Source organism: Mercenaria mercenaria, chromosome 15, assembly GCF_021730395.1.
Source record: "Mercenaria mercenaria strain notata chromosome 15, MADL_Memer_1, whole genome shotgun sequence".
Taxonomy (NCBI): domain Eukaryota; kingdom Metazoa; phylum Mollusca; class Bivalvia; order Venerida; family Veneridae; genus Mercenaria; species Mercenaria mercenaria.
Genome location: NC_069375.1, coordinates 46056964 through 46080679, shown reverse-complemented (window position 1 = coordinate 46080679; position 23716 = coordinate 46056964). Strand labels below are relative to the sequence as shown.

Below are 23716 nucleotides of genomic sequence, written 5' to 3'. Positions count from 1 at the left end.
TTATAATGAATAAATCTCGTTAAGAAGCTATAAAATTTATTTTAATATTTACGTCATTCTATTATTTTAAACAAGGGATATAACATGTCATAGATTTTTCTTCCTTTGAATATTTCTCTGCGGTGCTTGTCAAAGGGTACATGCTAAAGAAAATTTTATATAAATGAATATTCAGATACATCTAGAGTAGCATGCTGAAAGTGCGTAAAATATTAAATATATACAATATAACTTTTGTAAGCCACGTTTGTGCGGAATGGAGTATTACAGTTTTGTTTAAGAAATGTAGCTCAATGTTCATTTGCGGAAAACAATTTGCATGTAATTATTTTGTCTATTATTTGTTTTTGAAATATGTTTAAACATAGTTTATCAACTGACTTTGAAGATACTGTCACGAAGGAAGAAGAATGAAAAATAAACTTAAAATGTTCAAACTAGGCGAACACACCCATGTGTTGAAACAGGATATTGTTGTAGTTAAAAGGGTTTGTCAACCCTTATGCGCTTCAAGGTGACTTGTCTGATTAACATAGAAAACAACTAAATATAAAATTGTTTGCACTATCCTTAAAGTTTATACCATAGAACAGCGTGAAGCTATATATAATAACTTTAAAATTTTCACGAATTTTATCTATTTCAGGTTGTCTTAATATTACTTTTTTACAAGTGGGCCTAAAATGGTAAGACAAATATTTCCTAGTTACAATCAAGCCATACCGATAAGATTCCTAATAGTTCAAACTAATGTTAAATTAAAGACGTCGTCAAGTCACCTTTAAATTACTTTATATACACTGTTTCAACCTATATTCTTACTGACGTTACAAACCACTCTGGTTTCGCATTTGTCTAAATTTGAGACTGAAATAATGACTGTCCTTAACGTGATAGTTGTTTGTGGAATATTGGTTGTAGCCAGAGCGCATGAGGATACATGTTATGACAAATTTGAATATGTTTTCAAAGCGATGGGACGTCTGTCAGACCTAGAGAAGAAACTGGAAATTTAAGAAGAGAAAATCGCGTCCCTGCGTCAAGGTAATACATGTACTAAATAATTGTTGACTGATTTCGTAAAAAAATACCTCACCAATTATAGAAACAATATACAGTTTGCATAGCAGGTAACCGTTTTATAGAACAGAACAGATAGTTTATTATGACTTATACATATGTACATCATCAAAATACATTTTTATATACAATGTTGTCAAGTGTCAATATTTAACAATGTATCTGTTACAAGAACAAATTACAGTTCAAATTAAGCGAACAAGAAATTTCTAAACACAAAACAAAGCAGATAATGCAGTGTTTAAAAGTAGTAGTTAAAGATTTATTTCAAAGGCATTAGGGATATAAATATTAATTTTCATTGATAATGTTATTAATGATCGAAGTTCTTATGTTAAGAGCTTCCTTTATATATTTACAAACATAAACAATTTCAAGTTTGCATGTTGAGATCAGTAAGGAATGATACTTAACAACAGATGGATTGACGTAGTATACACTTCTGATATATTTTTGTCTTATCTGACAGAAGCAAGGACATATACAAGTAAAATGAAATTCGTCTTCTATGTCCCTTTGATTACAACATAAACAGTAACGTTCGTCTCGACGAATATTTTTTCGTGAATATCGTCCGGTTTGAATCCTCAAAGGGTGGCAAGAAACCCTTCATTTTACAAAATATAATCGTAAAGTCGTTGGTATCAAATCTGAGTATGTTTCATATTCAAAAGAAGTTTTAAACACTCTATACATATCTAAAACAGATCTACTATTCATTTTACTATACCATTCTTGTTTAAATGTGTCATTAACTCTACACTTAAATTCACTGATAAAAGCATTTGCACAAACTGTTTCTTCTTTTTTGTTGGATTTAACGTCGCACCGACACATGATAGATTATATGGCGACTTTCCAGCTTTAATGGTGGAGGAAGACCCCAGGTGCCCCTCCACTGTATTTGGATTATTTAATTTTTACTCGTTTAACAATTTTTGTAACATTTGTGACCCAGTTTTTATAAGCTTTATTACAATCATTCAAAGCCTGATTATACACAGTTTTTATAATAATATTATTACTGTCATTAATTTTCAACCAATATTTTATAATACGGACATATCTTATTATATATAAAGGTTATCTACTTAACTCACCGTATACGGTAGCATTACATGAATTTGTATTAAAATTTAACAACCGTTTGCAAAATTTTTAATGGATGCGTTCAATCTCTTTTGCTTTATTAAAACCCCATATTTCAGAGGCATAACTTAAAAAGGAACCAACAAGATAATCAAACAATTGGCAAAGCAATTTTGGTTTTAGATTCCTTACATTTGTATAGTAAAGTATTCGTAGCCTTAAGGTATGAAGTATAATTTATTACAGCGCCCATATAGTTGAAATTATCAACGACTTCTATATTTTGTCCATTATATGTCCATTTCTCCTCTTGGCGAATTCTACCCCTTTTGCGAAAAACCATTCTTTTTGTTTTTGAAGTATTTACGTTAAGCCCCCAAAAATAACAACATAAGTAGATGTTGTCTAAGTTTTTGGCGTTTTACCTAAAATTGCCATATCATCTGCAAAAAGCAATAAAATTAAGATTATATCGTCAATATTTAAACCGGAGTGTATGTTATCTTGTAAAAGCAATTCCAAATCTTCTACAAACAGAGAAAAGAGAATCGGGGACATTACCTCCCCTTGTCTTAAACCGACAGCATAAATAAAGTATTCAGAATATGTTGTACATGATTTGACTCAAGATTTAACATTTTCATACATATTTTTACAATTCTTAATAATTTACCTTGTATTACTGATTTATACATTTTAAACCATAAAGCACTGCGATATATATTATCAAAGCATTTAAGCATAGCAACGTAAACAACATACAAACGTTTGTTTTCATTTAAAAACATGTTGTACAACAGACATCAATATATATATATATGGCATCAACAGTTGAACATTCTTTTCTAAATCCTAAATGTGCATTCAAAACAGTAGCATTATATTCACTAAAAGACTCAATACGTTTATTTAAAATGGTTGCAAATATCTTAGAAAAACAACTAACAAGAATTATGCCTCTATAATTATTAACATCATTGACAGAACCTTTTTTGTGGAGAGGGATAATAATCCCTTCCACTTATCTAGAAAATAACCAGAGGTTAAAATACTATTAAAAACACCACATAAATGGTTCGATAATATGTCAATACATAATTGTGTAAGTTCCATAAGGCAATGGTCATTAGATTTTCTCAAATAATTTGAGACTTGCATAACAGCTTACTTACTGTAGCAGAAAATATACCGGCTTGATATTGATACTAGTACATACATGTATTATCCATCTAACTATTGACCGTGTTTGCACTAGGATCAATTTGGAGAGTACAAAGAAATTCTACCGATTTTATCCGTGAATTTTGCAAAAATGGGACGCCTTGAGTCATCTGTTCTCAACATTACGTGGTAAAAAAGTTTGTTAACTGCGGAAAATTGTAAAAATTTAATACGGAACTTTCTGTACAGTGGTAAAGGATGTTAATACTTGTATGTGATTAAAATGACAAAGGCAGATATTTATTTGAAATAAATACATAACTTTGTTTCTTTCTATTTTTTAGAAATGATATCAGGCTCACAATTAGTCGTTGACACCTACACAAAGTGGGGGAGGACGTCGTGTCCCAATGGGTCAGTGATCATTTTATGATAATTTCGCTGCTGGAATATCATATATAAGTCCTGGCGCAGCAGCTAATTACATTTGCTTGACAAAACAGCCCAAACGGAGTGACACAACTGTGGACTAATCTTATTTACGGAGCCGTATATGAAACCGTTGAGGGGCTTTTGGGTTTTGCGCATGCGTGAGTTTGTAAACGCGATATTTTTTTGCTCCAAAATGTGTTAGATTTAATAAAAGTTATAGTGGATATATTAGGTTAAAAGTTGTTGGAAATATTGGAAAAGTGATGCCGAATATGTATGTATAAAGTTTATGAATCAAACGTGTGAGAATATCTAGAAAACGTCATTTTTACTTATTTTCTTTGTCTCGATTATACACATAACAGTCTGATAGAACTATATTGTAATTACTTTTCAGAATGTGTTCACATTCACAAACAAACTCTGGATATTTATCCTCTATAACTGAAATTATAGGCAAAGCGGTATTTGCGTTTTTCCGTAGATGGCTAACAATGGGGATTATACTGAACTTGAACCCGTTAGATTGTCGGACAATACACATGTTAAGGTACCAATCACGGTATCAAGATCTGATCTATTGACCAGTGGTGATCAAATGATTATCTCACCTGTGCTTAACGGCAATAAGTTCACTCAAAAAGAAAAGGTTACAGATACTTGGACTCAAAATGTATTTATTATCAAATATCGACGAATAGAGTCGTCGCACTTCCCCTGTTGCTGCCAAATCACGATCCCAAGATTACCAAAATTCTGACTCAGATGTGTTGGAGTACAAAAGTTGAAGTACAAAAAGCTGGCAGATAACTTCAATTCCACAGAGGTTGTTTACTAACCAAATTATTACTGACTACTCCAACAGTGAAACTGAGTTGGATTGAGTACGATATTTCTTGTTTGAAATTGTTCGTTCTAATGCTGATTGTCCATTTGATAACAGTTTTGAACTAAAACTCAGAGTACATACAAGAAATGGTGATTCCGTTTCCCTTAAACTGGCTAAAGATATACATGCGATTCTTTTTGTCACTGAAGGCTCTGAAGAGTATTCTACAATCAAAGACATTGTAAATTCACGAAAACAACGTCCAAGATCGAAATCGATGTCAAGTCACGCGAGAACTGCGAACATCGGAAACAACAACTCTACATGTGCTTGCAAACAAGAGCTAGATGTTCTTGTAGGTAAAATTGGAACGTAAGAATCTGATGTTTTGTTAATTAAGCAAAGACAGATTGCTGTCGAAAACATACGATCATCAGAAATCCGAAGCCTACTTTCTACAATTCAAACAATAGGTCAATATGTTGAAACTGTTTCCAGTGAGCTAGCTAAATGGTGTAGCAGTATCAAAGACAGTTATGGTAAAATTATTGATACGAGGATATTCTACCAAGATTTACTAAAACAAATGCAAGAATTTGAGGAAATGCAACGTCATTTGCTTGAAATGATACAATTTGCAAACAATGTTAGTTCAGATGGTAATATTCAGTTAAATCCTAGTACTGATAATAGTGTTCCGGCTGTATCAAAGTCACATGTAACTGTCAATTCCTCGCTACTCGCATATACTACTACGCCGCCAACTACTCGAGTAACCCCAGAGTTAACACAAGTAATTGGTACTGACAAGGTTACAATCGCACAAAGTGTAATTGCAACATCTGAATCAGATAGCACGGTGGGTGCTAATCTTGTCCATAGTTTTGGTAACGTAAATGATTCGTTACCGTCCCAGGCACAAATCACTTCCTGTCCCCCAAAGGCCCCATCAGTATATGTTTAGGCCACCAATGAACATCACCTGATTCAATTCGATCAGACCTGGTCTGCTCAAGTGCTTAGAACAACCTGTCCTTTGGTAATGTCAAAATTCTTGTCAGAGCTCCTGTAGCAATGTACAAAGCAAGGCCTGTGACTAATAACGTAACATTCGCCAAAATTATTTCCGAAATTGGCTCACGCTCAAATACTTTTCCTGTACATGTATCCGGTAGAACACACACACCTCATGTCAAAAAGGTCGGACACAAATCCTTCTGTTGAAAAGGATAATGACATTAGCTCAGACTTAGATTTTCATTTGCATGTTAGGAACAATGCGAAAAGGTTCTATCTAGGCAGATTTAAATCTTCTATAACAGAAGGTAAGATTACATCTTTTGTGTCAAAAAAGGTCCAAAAGTCTCTAAAGTTACCATTTTTCGTACTCACAAGCGAAATACGGCGGTAATCAGGTTGAATATTATCAAAAATGCAGATATGGTATTAAACCCAAACTTCTGGCCCCGCAAAGTTGTTTGTAAGCCTTGGATGACTCGCAATCAGCTAGAGAAATTGAAAAATTCTAATGCACAGAACAGTGGCAATCACGCGGAACCAAACAACAATTTTGGTCAACAACATAATTTTGAATCATTTAATGGGTACAATGTTCTTCACTGTGATGTTGATTAGTAATTCTGTATTAAATATATGCACTTGGAACGCCACAGGTCTTATGTCCAGTTGTTCTTATTTGTGCGAAATGTTGCTCAGAGAATCCATAGATATATGTGGTATCTCAGAAAAGCGGTACAGTGAAATTATATCAAGCTTAACGTTAGATAATGAAGATCGCATTGTTGCCATACAGGTAAGAATTGACCCGAACATTTTTTTGTTTGTGTTTCAAGTTTACCTCCCTTGTTCTAACCATAGTATAGTCCTGTATAGGGATTATATTGACAGAATCTGGTAAATAAGCGTATACGCTTATAATAATTATAGTGACACTTCCGTGCGCCTATTTTTGATATGCGCTTTTACTTAAGCTCAAAACTATGCGCTTATATTTGATATGCGCTTAAAGACAAGCCGTATGCCTTGTTATTCTCTTCGCATGTGCGGTACTGACTCCAACATCTTTTGTAAACGTCAACAATTTCTAATTTCTTTTCCCTAAACTGAAACTGAAACCTAGAATAAGATTTGCGTTTACGAGGTGTTTTATCCATAATTTGGCACAGATTATACAAGTATGACAAACTGTAATGACAATGCAAACAATTTTTCTGGTATTCAAATTCACTGCAAACATGTTTTTATATTGTGAACGATTAACGTTTTACCAAACAATAGACGTTACTATTAGATGCTAAAATCTTTTAACACCCATCGGCTAATCAGCAGGTAAAATCACATGTCACCTGCGTTCCTAATTAACAACTACTAGTATCACAGTATAATACTACATGTGGTAACGCTGTCTGTTGCATCTGTTGTTTGTTTGCTATTAATCGGCTATGCGCTTACTTTCGAGACAAAATGACAGTAAGAAAAGGACATGCGCTTATTATTCCATACAGAATAATAGTAAGGCCGTATACGCTTACTTTTCATACGCGCTTATATTCAAATAGTCGCTTATTTACCAGATTCTACAGTATTTCAGAAAGTTCTAGCCGTTCTGAGTATCTTTGTTCTCTTCTACAGAGGTTAAATCTTAGTTCAGTTAATACACAGAGTATTTGTAATGGCGCAAAGTACACAAATGTTAATTATAATGGTGCCTGAGAATCCCTTATTGATCATGTACTTTTGCCTGTAGAATAAGTAGATCTCGTTACCCGATGTAAAATCCTTGAGGATAATGCTTTGAATGTTTCCAGCCACAGAGCTATTGTCTGTAGTTTACATGTGCAGATGTGTTATTTACAGACACCGTCCTGTCCTGTGCATGTAATAAACTGGAAAAAGGTCAGTGAAACCCAAAAAAGAGGGTTACACAAATCGATTAAAAGAACATGAAACTCTCCTTTCGTTGTTAGACTCTGAAAGTCAAAAAAAGATATTGACTTACCCTGAAATCCCGAAAATAAGCCGCGGCTTATTTTAAATTTTCCTAAGGATATGGTGGCTTATTACCGAGACCGGCTTATTTTTGAGTCCGGCGAACTTTTGAGTACATATATTCAGTAACGGTTTAAAAACCGGCGTATTTTCGAGTACCGAAATACTGAAGATACGGATGTCATATTTTTGCTTTTTAGTAAAAACATCGACGTCGGTAAATACTTATACTTCTGACATACATGTATCTGTTTTGTTACAATTTGTTACAATTTGTTACAATTTCTTACTGAAAATAATCCGAAGCTAACATATAATTACCCATTAAAAAGTTTTGTCTGGCCTAACAAACAAAATACGCCTATGATTTTAATCTCCCAACAAGTATGAATAACTTACGCAATATGTGATAAACACTGCATTGTGTTATAAAGAACGGGCATTTTAATTAATAGAAGAAGCGTGTGTTTGTTTGTTTTGTGTTTAACGTCGTTTTTCAACAGTATTTCAGTCATGCAACGGCAGGCAGTTAACCTAACCAGTGTTCCTGGATTCTATACCAGTACAAACCTGTTCTCCGAAAGTAACTGTCAACTTCCCCACATGAAACAGAAAATAGAAACTAATGATTTCAGACACAATGTCGTTTATCAAATAGTCACAAGAAGTGTTTGAGACAGGAATTTTATTGCTTTTAAAGTTTTAATTTGTCCAGGGTTTAAAAAATCAGCACAACTTGCATTGTTTTACGGGTTTTTATTCCAAAGTATAATGTTTTATTGCTATTACATTTGGAAACAAATCTGCTATGTACACGTTGGTAATTTTTGCTATCTTATATGATTCCCTAACAAAGTCATTGATACAAAATAGTGATACAAAAAATTGGACGGCTGATTTTTGAGTGCGGCTAATTTATGAGCCCTTTTTGCCTGTAGTGAAATGGTGGCTTAGTTTCAAGACCGGCTTATTTTCAAAACCGGCTTATTTTCGGAATTGCAGGGTATATTACAAAAGTGTTGTTGAAACTTTTATTTAAAGATATCAATAAAGTTTGTTTTCCAAAATCTAAATTCAAAATTTTTTGAAGCCTTATTGGGACAATGACCTTAAGGAAGCTAACAAGCTCTGCAAACTAAAACAGTGGTCTTGGATTCTAGCTGGGGGCGATAGATACGGTAATGAGTTCACAGAGTATAAAGCCGCTAAAAAGCATTTCCGATATTTGCATTAAAACTAATCAATATTCAGAACAGTTGTTAATTTACTTTGTATTTTATATAATATACAAAAATGTATTATTGTGAGAAGAGTTTACGTAAGTAAATGCTAAGAGCACGACTGTTAATATCCTTAAAGCTTATGCTTAATATTCTACCCTGCTAAATTTTTATAATGGACTGGTCTATCATTCAATTTTGGCAGTACCACATATTATTCAAAGGGGTGTTCACTGAAAAATTACTGACTGAATAGCAAACAGTGCATGATCAGTTTACATTGTATTATCATATAACGTATGATAGCGAGTGGAGTTTGCGTAAGTAAGACGACAACTATTAACATCCTTAAAGCTTATGCTTAATATCCTTAAAACTGATCCATATTCAAAGCCATGGTCAATTTACATTGTATTATCATATAACATATTATTTAAATTACATTTTATATTCCTTTTACAAAATCTTTTATACGAAAAACGTATTACATGAAATAATTGTTTTGGTAATTATTCATTTAGATTCTACCGATGTACTTCATAAACTAGATGTCGAAGCCACTTTAGCTCAAAGAATATTACGATTTTTACAGGTATTTGAATATCATATTAAGTTGTTTAGAAAGAATATACTTACTATGTGTTTTTCTTTTAAATAGGCATTGGGATTCGGGACAGCCTAACAATTTTGCCGCACATGATGAGGACTGTGCAGTTATGTATTCAAACGGAAAATGGCACGACTTTAAATGTAGTCACAATTTTGCATTTGTTTGCAAGAAAATGGTAACGTGATTTCAAAGACATAGACAGGGTGTTTCAAACATGTTCTAACGTTAGTTTTGACGGCCGAATTTCAGATTTAGTAGATAAAAATGTTTTGTTCAGCGTGTTTTGAGCTTATTTACTCATGTCACTGAACATCTTTTTCATTTGCAATAAACTATTGAAATCTATGCACAGTTAGTGTACATATTGTCAACTGAAGTTTTAAACAAAGCAATAGTTATATAAATGGTATTGTAAAATAAATGAACTGTGCTATTTTATACAAGTACACAAAATTCAGAAGATCCCAGTGATTCCTAAATATTAACAGTACATTAAATTTATAGTGTATATAGTATCATTCTTTAAACAGCACTACTTAACTTTTTTCTATTAAAAGGAACAAACATTTCATTGTGTTGCCTCCTAATATTGTTGATTTCATCTAATAAACCAATTGTACCTAATACATTTGATAAAAAAAATTAGATTTTGCATGACCCCTGGAATAAAACCTGTCAAATATGCAATTGTTAATATACCCCGCTTGCTATAAAGATATGTAAAACTGAACATTACTTGTCAATAATATTGGATAATATCATCTCTTGTATATTTTGTCTTGTTTGTTTCTCTTTAGTACAAATTAATGCACTGTCTGTTATCACTTGCTCAGCATTCTCAAAAGAAGGGTACATTGAATTTTGTATGTACTTACTTACTTATTCTTAACTCATTTGATGCTTTTAAATTTATTCCTAAGAATCGTTTACTTTGATGGCAATGTATACATTGTTTTGAAACACTCTGTAAATAAAACTTGCAAGAAAATACATCTAGCATTAATTGCACTAGATGGAATCATGGGGTTCAGTTTTCGACTTGTTTTATCAGCATCAGTGTCATTTTTATAACCGAGACTGTTTTGTTTGTGTTGCTAAGAAGGTTCGAGGGTTATACAAATCCTCTTGCCTATACAACATGATTGATAAATCGTCATTAATATTGATGACTGTGTCTTCTACCGTAAAAGTTTGACAAAGAAAGACTGCTTAAAACTATAAAAAAAGCCCGTGGAATGGGATCTCGACCTGCAAATGCAACATGATTACCCTATCAAGGAAGAGGTCAACTTATACCCATCAGTACTGCATAAATATAAAATACACCAACTGTAAATTTCAATTAAAAACAAATTGTAGTAATAAACATTACAAATGAATTCACAACTGGAATAAACAGATTTTGGAAACTCGTAACACATCCCTAAGAACTTCAAGGTTTTTTGAATATGTGTTCTTGTCCTCAAGAAGGTAAATTAAAAGCATATCGTGAATTCATCAGACCAGTTTTTAAACACGCAAATGCTGTGTGGAATCCCATTCAGTTGTACCTTCAAGAAACGCATGAAACCGTCCAAAACGATTGCGAGATTTGAAGAAAATTATGAGTGACAGTCCGTCTTTTTTTTATTCTGTAAAGGTTAAAAATACCGCGTCAGTGCCTGCCATTTACCTTGTTAGTCCTACACGTATTTCTAAGAACAAACAAGATGGACATTTTAACCATTTATACGAACGGACAGATGTGCTCAGTCCAACACATCAGCAGATCGAGATCTGAATTCAATATCTCGTTACCTAATTCAGTGCTATTGGAATTCTTTAGATCCAGTGAACACATTCATTACTCAGATTAAGAAATTGGATTAATAGTCTATAACATTTGACGTATATTCTTGTGAATAGAAAGTTTATTGACTTAATATTATTCACGGGGTTAACAACATCAATAGATATTTATACCGCTATGTTATGGTAGATTATTACATTCGACGAAATCGTATTTGCCAAACTGTTCAAATAAAAACTGTGTCGGTGTTGTATTTCCGTGTAAGTAGATCAGAGTTCCAATCTTAAAGAAGGAAGAGGTTTTTTGTTTCACACCGCTTATTATTCTTATACCTGGTGCAACTGTGTTGGCATTCTTTGAACTCCTTTAAATTTAACATGACTTATATACCTATAAAAGCAATGGTTCTTGTTTTTTTCGAATAGACGTAAAAATCTTTAGTCTAACACGACTAAATTTGTTTTCCTATTAATCGAAAAAGGCTGATAACTGTGTATTATTATACATCAATTTATTTTTTGACGTCACATTTATTACGCCATAGCGTCAAATGGCATAGCGGCGCGCTGGAAAAGAAACTAACAGAAAATAGGCATATATTTAATTGATGCCGTCAATGATGTACATCAAAATTCTTGATAACGTGTTAGAATCGAAATAACATAATATTATCTCAAACGGGGCTTTGCTCTTGAATAAAATCATATGCGTATTATTATCTCACTGCGCCCTCGTGATATAATTCCTTCGCATCTAAACTCCAAACAATGATTTTATTCTACGACAAGTCATTAATATTTCTTAAATACAAACATTCGAAGACTAGAATTTTTTTTTTCAAGTATGTTTTATTTACAATTATTTTGGAATAAACATGCAGGTTTTCTTTCATTAAATTTATAATAATAAATGCAAATAAAACACAAAATATGCCGTTGTTTGCCATTCCACATACATTTTATTTTGTAAATAATAATTTATTATAATGGTATGAGACGATTTATTTTAATTGCTATTGATTGTACGCATTGCTTTGTGCCAGGATCATCGCTATATAATAAAGAGAACAATGTCAGATGATATAAAAACATGGATAAACCGGGATACATATGCATATATAATATACAGTAGGTTGCATTGAAGGTTGCTCATATATATATGGATACTAGACTGATGGAATATTAAAAAGGAGGCAAATTACACCTAATGCCTTTGGTGCTCAAGTGTAAGATTTGGAAGACACGTTGGGTGAACATTACTAGAACTAGAATTACACCTTATATATATAACAAGAAGCCCATGAGGTCTTAAGAGAAACACTCCCTATAACGTTTCCATTATGCAGAACAGATCAAATGCGTTCACATATCCGCAAAAATGCTATTGTTCTTATTGTTTCTAGAGAAAGAACAACATAAAGCCATGTAAATCCGCGAGATGGCAGACACTTTGCCTTAATCCATGACGTCGCTTCCACTATTGGCTTAATTTGGTGAACGGCGCAAACAATATAGAATAGAGCAGACGCTGTAGTCCAGTGGTTGATTTCGAGTTCCCACTCCTCCTACTAAAAACCATGTCTAACACTGGAATAAGAGTCCCGTGTATTGGTGCTTTACACCTCTCACGCTAAAGAATCTGGGAAGCTTCTGAAGTTTCTTTCACTATCCTCCAACTAACAGTACTAACAGACTTCTGGAGGAGTCACCCATATGGGTTACCGGTGGCGACTATGAATTAGCTTACATACAGATCGGTTCACGCGGAAAACCCACTTTCTATTCCTGGAAGGGAAAATATTGCAAAGCTAGGAATTGCTCAGAGTACTGCATAATTCCGTCTCGAACTGCCGACTACTGTAGATACTTAAGCGGAATTTCGAGTAAATACTTGTCGGAACTCTCAGGTCGAAATTATACACGCCAGGTAACGCCATTAAATATATAGCGGTATTTATGGCTACGTCTTGCGTGTCCGAGTCTTTAATAAACAAATAATAACCGAGTGCCATGAGGTGATCTCCCGAAACTTCGGCCTGAATTGAAGTTTTATGTAAATTGCTTGTTCTTTTTTCTTCTTCTTTTTTTTTGGTCAGTTAACCATGATTTTGAAATAGTTTCTGCTGTGTGAATTAAATATAGAAATAAAGTTATTTCACATGGACTAAATTAAAAATCATATTAATTTAGATAAAATTTAGAATAATGACCGGTAGTGCACAGTGTCTTTTATAATGAAATCATGGGAAAATTGATTATTTTTCGTAACCAAAATGGTCGTTCTTTAAAATAGTTCCTAAAGAATAAGTAGATGTACGATTCAGTTTAACACAAGAAATGGAACTTATACTTAGCGTATACATTGTAGCATGCAACACTGCGCATCATCCTGTTAATACGGAATTAATAAAATGATCATAATTATACACTCTGTTAATGAAATGGAATATTTACGTAACAATAGATAGAAAACTGCATTATAAGGTGATTTAATATTTATTTAAATTAAAATTAGTTGTTTATATATTTAATGATTATAATCAAAGTACGTTTTTGTACAGCACACATTTCCAAAATAAAGAATACAGTAAAAGAAAAAAGAAAGATGAAAGGACATCACAACCGAAATAGGATGATAAATGTTTTCATTGCATGTAATCAAGATGATAAGAAATTTCGGATATTCCAGTTCTTGTTTGAGGTAAATGTTTAGGTTATGACTACAAAACCGACCTATGTTTCCTTTGTGCCATGTCCAGGATCAATTATCGATAATATAAAATACACCTTATTATAGGCTTATCCCTTACCATGCTAAATTTCTGTAATTATGGACTGGCCCATCTTCCAGTTTGGCATACCATTTATCATTTAAATCCTTTTGTTTTGTTTTGTTTTATTCATTTTTATTTGTTTACGCTGTGCTGCGTAATTTTTGGCCGTTTCCGGATAAACTAATCAGTCGTACATGTAGGCCCAGCGAGATTTGAATTCTGAGACCTGATGTCAAATACAGGTCGGTGCCTGGATATGTTGCAAGCTGTATTAAAGATATTATGTATAAAAGGGGCCTTAATTCAAGGCCCAGATATTATTTTGCTTTAAATTACTGAAATTTGATTGACTGAATAGCGAACATTGCAGATCATGATCAGACTGCACGGATGTGCAGGCTGATCATGATCTACACTGGTCGCAAAGGCAGAACCAATCGTGTCAAGCATGATAAGGATTATAACAAAGTATCAAAATTATGTTTGGATAAATTATTGATTTCGGGCTACGAGATCTGGAGTTTCAAGGTAGCCCGGCGGGCACGCTTTGAAATAAATTAGTAGCCCAACAGAATTTTCTGGTAGCCCCCGGTCTCCGGAAATGGGATTTCTGAAACCCTGACATAAGGTCAGCAAACGAACATACACTCGGGCATATCATCATTTTTCAACAATAAAAATAAAAGCATGAACAAAATCGATAAATACAATGGCTGAATGGGTGATCTTTGAGTTGAAATGTAGATTCAGACATACATTTGGCTCACGTTTAATAAAAATATATAGTCTATTGAACTATGATAGAGGTATACAGTAAATCTTTTTGTTTTTGTTTTATTCATTTTTATTTGTTTACGCTGCGCTGCGTAATTTTTGGCCGTTTCCGGCTAAACTAACTAATCGTACATGTAGGCCCAGCGAGATTTGAATTCTAAGACCTGATGTCAAATACAGGTCGATGCCTGGATATGTTGCAAGCTGTATTAAATATATTATGTATAAAAGGGGCCTTAATTCAAGGCCCAGATGTTATTTTTGAACATGTCTGGGTGCTGGTGTCGTGTTACATTGTCGCGCGTCGCGAACAGCAAAAATGTCAGACCGCGACGCACGACAAGCTTTCAAATTTTGTCATTTTCTATCAAAAATAGTTTTTATTTGCAGTAATTTACCAAAAATAAATATTTTAAGTTCAACAAATGTTCCCGACGGCGTTTCCGTCGGAGACGAAATTTGTTTTTCATATACATTTAGACAATATTTCCAACTACTTAACAAAAGGAATTTCAGTTTGGTATCCTTCTCCAAACGCTTTCTATAATGAAATGAAATTGATGATTTTTTCAAGAAAAACGCGACCAAAATTAGCGCTATGCGGCCCTTATAACAAGTCTACAAATCGTGCAGACGAAAAAAACTTACCTAAAACTATTTATTTCTATAGATTAATTGATATACACCAAAACGTGTTACTTTAGAGCCTTTGGTCTGGCTGTGTGAGCTCCTACTTAAAAGGTGCAAAACTTTCGGTGCTGAATAACAATCCTGTGAGGTTTAGTAACTGTGGGCCAAGTACGTTTTGAGATATGCATTACTAGTATACAAATTCGGATTGACGTACTGGCGGACAGACAGACGGACGGACGAGGGCAACTCTAAATGCCGCCCCCAGCCCCAAAAAAGATTAGGGGGTGGGGGCACAAAGATCGTCTCTGCTAGAAATGTTTATATTTAATGTGTTTGTTGTTCTAAAGTAAAATAAATATACACGAAAACAACAAAATATCAATGTCAAATATTATAAAACATCTGCCTTTTGAGATGATAGGGTGAGTTTTGCACTATATTAGCCCATTACAATATTTTGTTACAACTAAATCACGAATGTGCTTGTCACAAGATCTTGCAGGCTTTTGTTTTTCTATAGACGTTTCTGATGTTCGTTAGCCTGTTCAGCTTTTCAGCAGTTAAATAGTCCATCAAGCTAGCATGACTTGGGGCATCTCCACCTAAAGTATCCAAATATTTGAACCAAGTAACATTTCTTGAATCATTCCTGTCTAAAGCATCTATATGTTGTCTTAATACAGACTTCATTCTGGTATTCTTATATTTATAGCTATCTTTTGATATCTGCAATGATCTTAATGTTTGTGTTAGTGTTAAAAGATTAGGCAACAGACAAAACTTTTCAGCAGGGAGAAGACCAAGAAAGAAAGATTGATACAATTTTGGAAAATCGTCAGTGTTATCGTATTTACCCATATTCTCTAGCACCTGTAATACACAAGGTCCTACATTTTCTGTGTCTGGATTTATGCATTCATCATGATGATATATCATCATTGTTTTTATCTTGTATGTTGAATAGCATGCAATGAATACCATTTGTTCTTTTAGATATTGTCCATAGATATCTCCGTCGCCATGTCCATTAATAAGATACTTCAAGATCCTGTACACTTTCACATGTTTCTTTGATAAAACATTCCTCATAAAATGTACCTCAGTCTCAGTAAATGTTATTCTGTCAGACACATATAAACACTTTCCAACTGACAGGACTTCATCTCGGAATGATCTGGGTTTCACATGTTCATTTACATACTCGTCATACCATTCCCGGTTACTTTCTTCTATCATGTAAGCAGGAACGAGATCAACATAGATACATCGTTCTTTGCCTGAAACGTTATTAGAGTAAATGAATTGTAACATAGATGCTGGACCATGTTCATCCACATATCCATCAAAACGAAGTAGCCTTCTCTTTTGCCGATTTTCATTATGAGAAATATACCATAAATTCTCCTTGTTACTTTCAGTTACACTTCGAATAACAGCACGTGCAATGCCGTCTGTGTTGACATCCACATCTAAATCTGGTTTCTGTTTCGCATTAAAAAGTAGGAAAATGAAGTCAAACTCGTCTGGGAAATAGTTCTTCGTTTCTTCATAAAAGCTTCCGACTTTAATGATGGAACGTTTTGAAGTTTTCACGTCTGAAATTTCTTTTAGTCTACATTTTATTGGGAAATAAACTTCGACCAGAGACTTTTGAAGCTCTTTTACTTCTTTGTTGTTATAGTTTAATAAAAGGTTTTCAATTTTTTTATTTACAGAAAAGTCCTCAAGTGCAAGATGAACTATTCTCTGAACAAGAGTTTCTATTCCTTTCTTAATGAACTCTATTTCCTCTTTTTCTGCTTTCATCACACACTCCTGTTCATATACATCATTCAAATATAATTCAAGATTATTTTTTGTGTAGTAATTCTGTCTTTCAACCTCTTGAAGATGGTCGTCAAATTTGTCAGTCATGCCATCAATCCTTTTATCTGTACTTTTTATTTCAGTATTGGTTCTCGGTCCTGCAAAACATCTTAATATATTTCCCATCGTTAATCCACGGCCGTTTCTAGTTTCGGAAAGAATGGTTTATATCCTAACAATTAAGTCATTCTACAATTCATAATCAGATACCTTAACTGAGCTTTTAACTATCATACTTTTAAGGAGACAGATCTTCGTCATCTTTGATGTTTACATTAAATCCAGAGTATTATTTAATACATGTGCGTATTTAGGTGATTGTCCCAAGTTTTACAAATCTAAGCATTGCTTCAAAGGATTTAGTAGAAACCTTTTAGCTGTTTCCCGTGCAACTATGTGCAAAGTTTACATTGCCCGTTAGAATGATAATAAAGATAAAACAGTGCCCGGATAATCGTGTAGAAAAGTCGGCCATATCTGTATCTGCATCTGTATCTAAGTCATGCCTCCTATAAAGGAAAACCGTCTATGTACTAGACGTCGTTGTATTTCCTTCCGATATGGAATAATATATAGACCCTTATCATCAGAGACAAACTCCTGTAATAAAAGTTAGTCATTAATCGAAACAGTCCCTATTTCAATGCTGTAGTAGAAAGTAGCAAAACTAATATGTAGTTCGGTCTCACAACGTCAGCGTTTGGTGTCTGTACACTTTAAAAAGTAACTAGAGCTATCACTAAAGGTGATGATTGTATCCCCGCATGCACTGACACAGTACATTGCAATTTGACGCACACAAGATTGCATAATTATGTGGACTGCATGTACATAGACTGTATGTATACAGTATAGTAACAAAAACAAAGTCCCATAACTATCCAGAATATTTATCTAAAAGAACGTAACATGCACCTGGTTAGTATTGATCACTTGTGTGAAGTTTCATTAGATAGTGTGCAAGGGTTCGGAAGATTAGGCGCGCACAAGATTGCATATGCAGACTGTATGTAGATAGTATGTTAACAAGAAACAAATCCCATAACTCTGCAATTTTTGCTGTTGAAAGAACCTAACATGCCCCATGCACAACTACTGTTGTTACTGAAAACTTGTGTGAAGTTTCATTAAATTGTGTCAAGGGGATGAGGAGAGATGGTGCGCACAAGATTGTGTCTATGTATATAGTATAGTAACAAAAAAAAAAAAAACAAAGTCCCGTAACTCTGCATTTTTTTTCTGAAAGAACCTAACATGCCCATGCACAACTACTGTTGTTACTGATCACTTGTGTGAAGTTTCATTAAATTGTGTCAAGGGGATGAGGGGAGATGGTGGGCACAAGATTGTGTATACGGACAGACAGACAGACAACCTGAAACCAGTATACACCTCCCCGCCCCCCCCCCCCCCCCCCTTTACAACTTTGTTGTCGGGGGTACAAAAAGATCGGCAGTTCAATATGGCCACCTTGTCTCACAGCTTGACGTTCGTAGTTCCTAACCAGTAAACGAACAGGTAACTGAATAATAATGTTTCCTCGAGAGTCACTTAGTTATAATCACATTCATCATGATAGAAAACAGTGTCATTTGTGTTCCAAGTTTAAATTTTTAAGAAAAATCTAAGTAAAAAGGAATTCCTCATATCACCGAGTTCCGCCTTCCACCAAGCCTTGAATATTATTGAATATTACTCTTCTGTTAATTTTTAAACCATTTAAAGTTAAACCAGTTTAAAGCAGTTTAATTTTATAGAATTTATAAAATTCCCTCTGCCACAAAATCACGTCAGCTCTTCCTTCGCCTAACTAATATTATACATAGCCTTTACCAGAGCGTAGCAATCCTTTGTTATCTAAAGTAAACTGTGCGTTTCATCGTCGTAATACAATTAAAATGGATGATTCAAGTGATATGACTAATGTCTATATATGCATTGAAAATATTTTCACCGTGGTTTACCTACTCGGAATTTTTTCGATCAAATCAGCGTACTACGACTATTTATGATCAAGCGACGAATTCCTTTTGATTTCTATTTAACTGAACATTTGACAATGTGTTGAAAAACGAAAACCTAATTAACCTAGTGTAAGTTTGCGAAATGTGTAAAATAGAGAAAAGTGGAAACTTCACAGGTCGCTCAACACGACAAAAACGAAAATGTTGCAGGCTCGGTTTAATTGAGCCTGTTCATGGACGTAGTGGAAATGCATGCTACCGTCCACGCCCTAGCCCCGGGTTGAGCAGAACTCAACATTTACACATGCTAAAAGTACAAAAAGCAATTTAGAGACATTCGCAGATGTATTCAAACGGCGGTGAACATGGAACCTTCAATGATACACGTGTTGAGGCGTGTAATTCCATGAAGAGCGGCGTTTGGTCCCCAGATAAAATAAAGGGTTTGCTCCAAACGAGAAAAAAATGGGCAGAACTTAACAAACTGGAATTTAGGAAGGGGACCTGAGGTTATGGAGCCTGCGTATCACAGGAACTGTCAAAAGACAAAATTAAAATGCAGTCACCATATCCAAGGGGTGATTATACAATACCCAAGGCTATGAAAGCGGGAGTATTGGAACCACCCAGGCCGAAATGGTCATGTTGAGAAACTAAGCAGTACCAATAACACGACATAAAAGTCGTGCTGAACGATCTGAGATCGAAATATAAGTCATGGAATGATGAAATATATCAGCAATTTGTACATGCCATGATATACTGTTTTAGTTGAAGAATGAATGTATGATTCTTTGAAAAGGAAGATAGGTTTCAGTAATGTGTGGCAAGTGTGTCGACATTTCCCTCCATTGCATCAATACTAGGACGATTTTCAAGGTTTTAACTATATTGTGCTGTACAAATGTTTCATAACTTTGCCTCAGTAACTGTGTAAGCTACCGACCTAAAATAACTGTTTTGGTCATCGCATCAGCTTTTACTGAAAAAGGACTATTTATGAATATACGTTTTAACTTATTTTTCGGGCACAGGACAAATTTTGATCAAATATCACAGGACTGCATTACAATAAAAAGAAAGTCCATATAAAATTTATTGCATATTACTTAAAGAACGTAGTGTGAGGATGGGAATTACAAGATGTAAATTTAATGAGTTTGGAATGATAAGTTTACTATTTCTTTGTATAAATAGATAATGGATGATAAAACGTTGTCCTGTCTTTGTACTAACATTGTGAACAGACTGTTATAATTGTGCTCATACTTTTTCAGGACGTGTGTTTGGGAAGAAAATCTTCCGGTTGATGAGAAAGCTGAACAATTAGATCAACGTCTGCTACAGAAATACAAACTCCATGTCGATAAGGAAGTTATATCAGGTCCATTTTCATTGTCAGTCGGTTGGAAGGAAGAGAAAACTGATATGATTTTGTGGCCTCTAGTGTATATCACAGATATCTCGACATATCTGAACTGCTTTACTCCAAAACGAAGCATGCCGTCATACCTTAAACGAGTACAGACAGGGAAAATCATTTTCTAGGTACTTTAAAAAGTGGGTAAAAGATATGTTTGTAAATGAAATTTGAGATAATAGTGACAACTGTATATTAAAAACCACGTTGACTTCTTTTATGTCATTTTAATAAAAAAAAGCAAGGCGTATGATGTATGGGCTGTTAAAAGGAAAAACATGTTGAAAACACCTGGTGGGGAAATACTGTCAGCATATTGTGCATGCACTGCCGGAATGTTGCAGGAATGCTTTCCAAAGTTTAACATTCGACAAACAGCCGAACTGTCAAAGACATGTACATACCATGACCATGATGAGCGACTAAATTAAATTTATAACCGGAAGTAAAATAAACTTGACCTTCACGGTCACGTGTACTTCCATTAGAAGCACAATGCTCCAGTTTTCTACAAACAAGTCGAACGTTTTCGTATTCGCTCTTATTTTTATTTTTATTTATTGTTAGGTGTTTGCAGATTGCAAGTGTTAGTGTTTCGTGTCTGAGGATGACTGAGTTATAGCTCAAACATTCTAGGATGTATATTTTCTCCGAAGATGAACATATTTCGTCCTTTCAGTAATTTAAACAGTAATATTGCTAAGGTCAACAAGACTGTTGAAGGTCTAGTAGATTTGATTAAGGGTTTGAAATCTGACCAATCACACATACGGTCAGTGTCTCCAGTTTCTTTTCCGTTACGCAGACAGGATGATTTCTCGTGACACAGACAGAAAAGCAGTCTCTGTCACACAGTCAGAAAAAGAAAGTTTCGTCACACAGACAGAAACAATTTTCAGATCGCTCTGAAGACAGTGATTTTTATGTTTCATTAAATAACTCCTCGGAAACTGATACGCTGTCGGTACGGTATAAAAAATGACAATATGCTCACAGAAGAATTTTCTAATGACAATCAGCAGTTGTCACGAACAACTAAACTGTGTTTGTATGACTTGTTTGGCGAAAATGCTACGGTCAAGGATAATGTCAAACAAAAGGGCATTTCACTTGATGCTTCTCAAAAGGAAGTTATAGAAAACAGCTGTTTGTCAAAGACACCTAGATGTTTATCTTCATTTGCAGAAGAAAACTATGAACTGTTTCTAGTTGTCGAAGAAACAAAATGAATTTCTTCGCGTGCTTCCTCTAGATTCCCTTATTGAAAGTTGTTTAGTTAAGAGGTGTGGACCTAAGGTTTCAGTAAATCTGAGTTTCGAGATGATTTCTTTGGCAAAGAAAAAGCTATGAAATAAGTCAATAAAATAATCGCAACGACAACTATATCCCTAAATCAGATAGGCAGGTATTGTGCTTTCCACCATGTTATTCGTCGTACTGTAGCCATGACGGATTCTGCTTTCTTTGAATTAAAAGATTCAAATGAGCTGGCAAATCTTCCTCTGTCAGGAAAATGTGTTTTTGGTCTAGAGTTCGAATCCTTTCTGAAAAGTAGAAAGGAGAAAAAGGAAGAAATGGAAGACATTGCTCTAGATATAAAAAGGACATACCTTTTCATGAACATGCTTTTAAAAGGCCTAATGTGGAACAACGTCAAAATACTGCAGCAACATATAGCACTGCAAACCGTACTTTTAACAGCTTTTGGATCCCTAAGGTATCCAGAGATAAAGACAAGTTCAGTCACAAACTTGCCCCCACTATAAGAAATCTTCCCAGAGTACCTCAGCTTTAAGAAGACTTGGAAAAACAGATAAAACGGTTACAAGCTGGCATTTTTAAAGAAACCTTCTTTTCTGGGCATCGAAACAACATAGTTGCCTTCAAACTATATTCCCTTCGTAAAAGAAGAAACAGACAATTTTTTACAACAAAAATGTCATTAAAAGAGTAAAAATGAAGAACCTTGCTGACCAAACGGATATTGGGATAAACGAACAATATGAATGTGCGATAGTCCGGATATTTGCTGACCAAACGTATATGGGTATGAACCAAAAATATGGATGATTATGCATTGATCTGGCTTCTTGCTGACCAAATGGATTTCGAGATAAACAAACAATATAGAGGTGAGATGATCTGGATCCTTGCTGACCAAATAGATATAGCGATAAACGAACAGTATGAATATGGGGATAAAGGAATAGAATGGATATAGAGGTAAACAAACAATATGGTTGGACACTGATCTAGCAAATGGATACTGGGATAAACGAACAAAATGGATATGTACTGACCTAGATTCTTGCTAGCCAAATGGATACTGGGATAAACGCACTAAATGGATATGCACTGATCTAGATCCTTGCCTTGCTAGCCAAATGGATACTGGGATAAACGCACAATTCTGATAAATTTAATTATTTGTTTTTCCTGCAATAGCTACCACAACCTAATTTTAAGACATTTTTGGAATTAATTCTCGTGATATCATTTTTATTATTTTGTTTCATTTTAAGAATGATGGTGACGTTTTCGGTGGGTTTTTTTTTTGTAAATTTACTTATGAATTGCCAATTATTTGTAGTTTTTTTTCAGTATCATATATCTGTTCCAAACCGCCTTCTATGTTATCCGTATAACTGATTATAACCGCCGTTACTGCATTACCAAACGTGCATAATAACTTTTAGTTCTTTAATTAAGAAATAGTTAATAGCAATTTATCATAGCGTTGTAATGATTAAAGCATTGCTGGTCATATTAGAATTCAAATTCTAATATGACTAGCAATGCTTATACATGTTTATCATCACAACGATATTATGCTGACGTTACGCCATACATGTATAATGTATGCTACTAGAAATAGCGCTTCCAGATTTGATCAAATACTATTTACTTAATAACATGTTTAAAACGAAATGTCAAATTGCACAACTGTCTTAATTAGTTTACACATATACCGACTTAGTTATTCGTTTTGAGGAATAATTCGCTATTATTTTCGCACAATTGAACTCTTCCCCAACACGTACAGTGCAACCTCTGTAGAGCAACACCT

At 34.2% G+C, this 23716-nt stretch overlaps 1 protein-coding gene across 1 annotated transcript; it reads right to left on the bottom strand.

Moving 5' to 3' along the window:
- Nucleotides 1-15775: 15775 nt before the first annotated feature.
- On the bottom strand, nucleotides 15776-19231 carry LOC128549068 (uncharacterized). The gene is made up of 2 exons (XM_053525166.1): nucleotides 18736-19231; nucleotides 15776-17865 (listed from the first exon to the last, which is right to left on the bottom strand). The coding sequence occupies exon 2, from the start codon at nucleotides 17389-17391 to the stop codon at nucleotides 15886-15888; it is 1506 nt and encodes a 501-aa protein (XP_053381141.1). The 5' UTR covers nucleotides 17392-17865; nucleotides 18736-19231; the 3' UTR covers nucleotides 15776-15885.
- Nucleotides 19232-23716: the final 4485 nt, after the last annotated feature.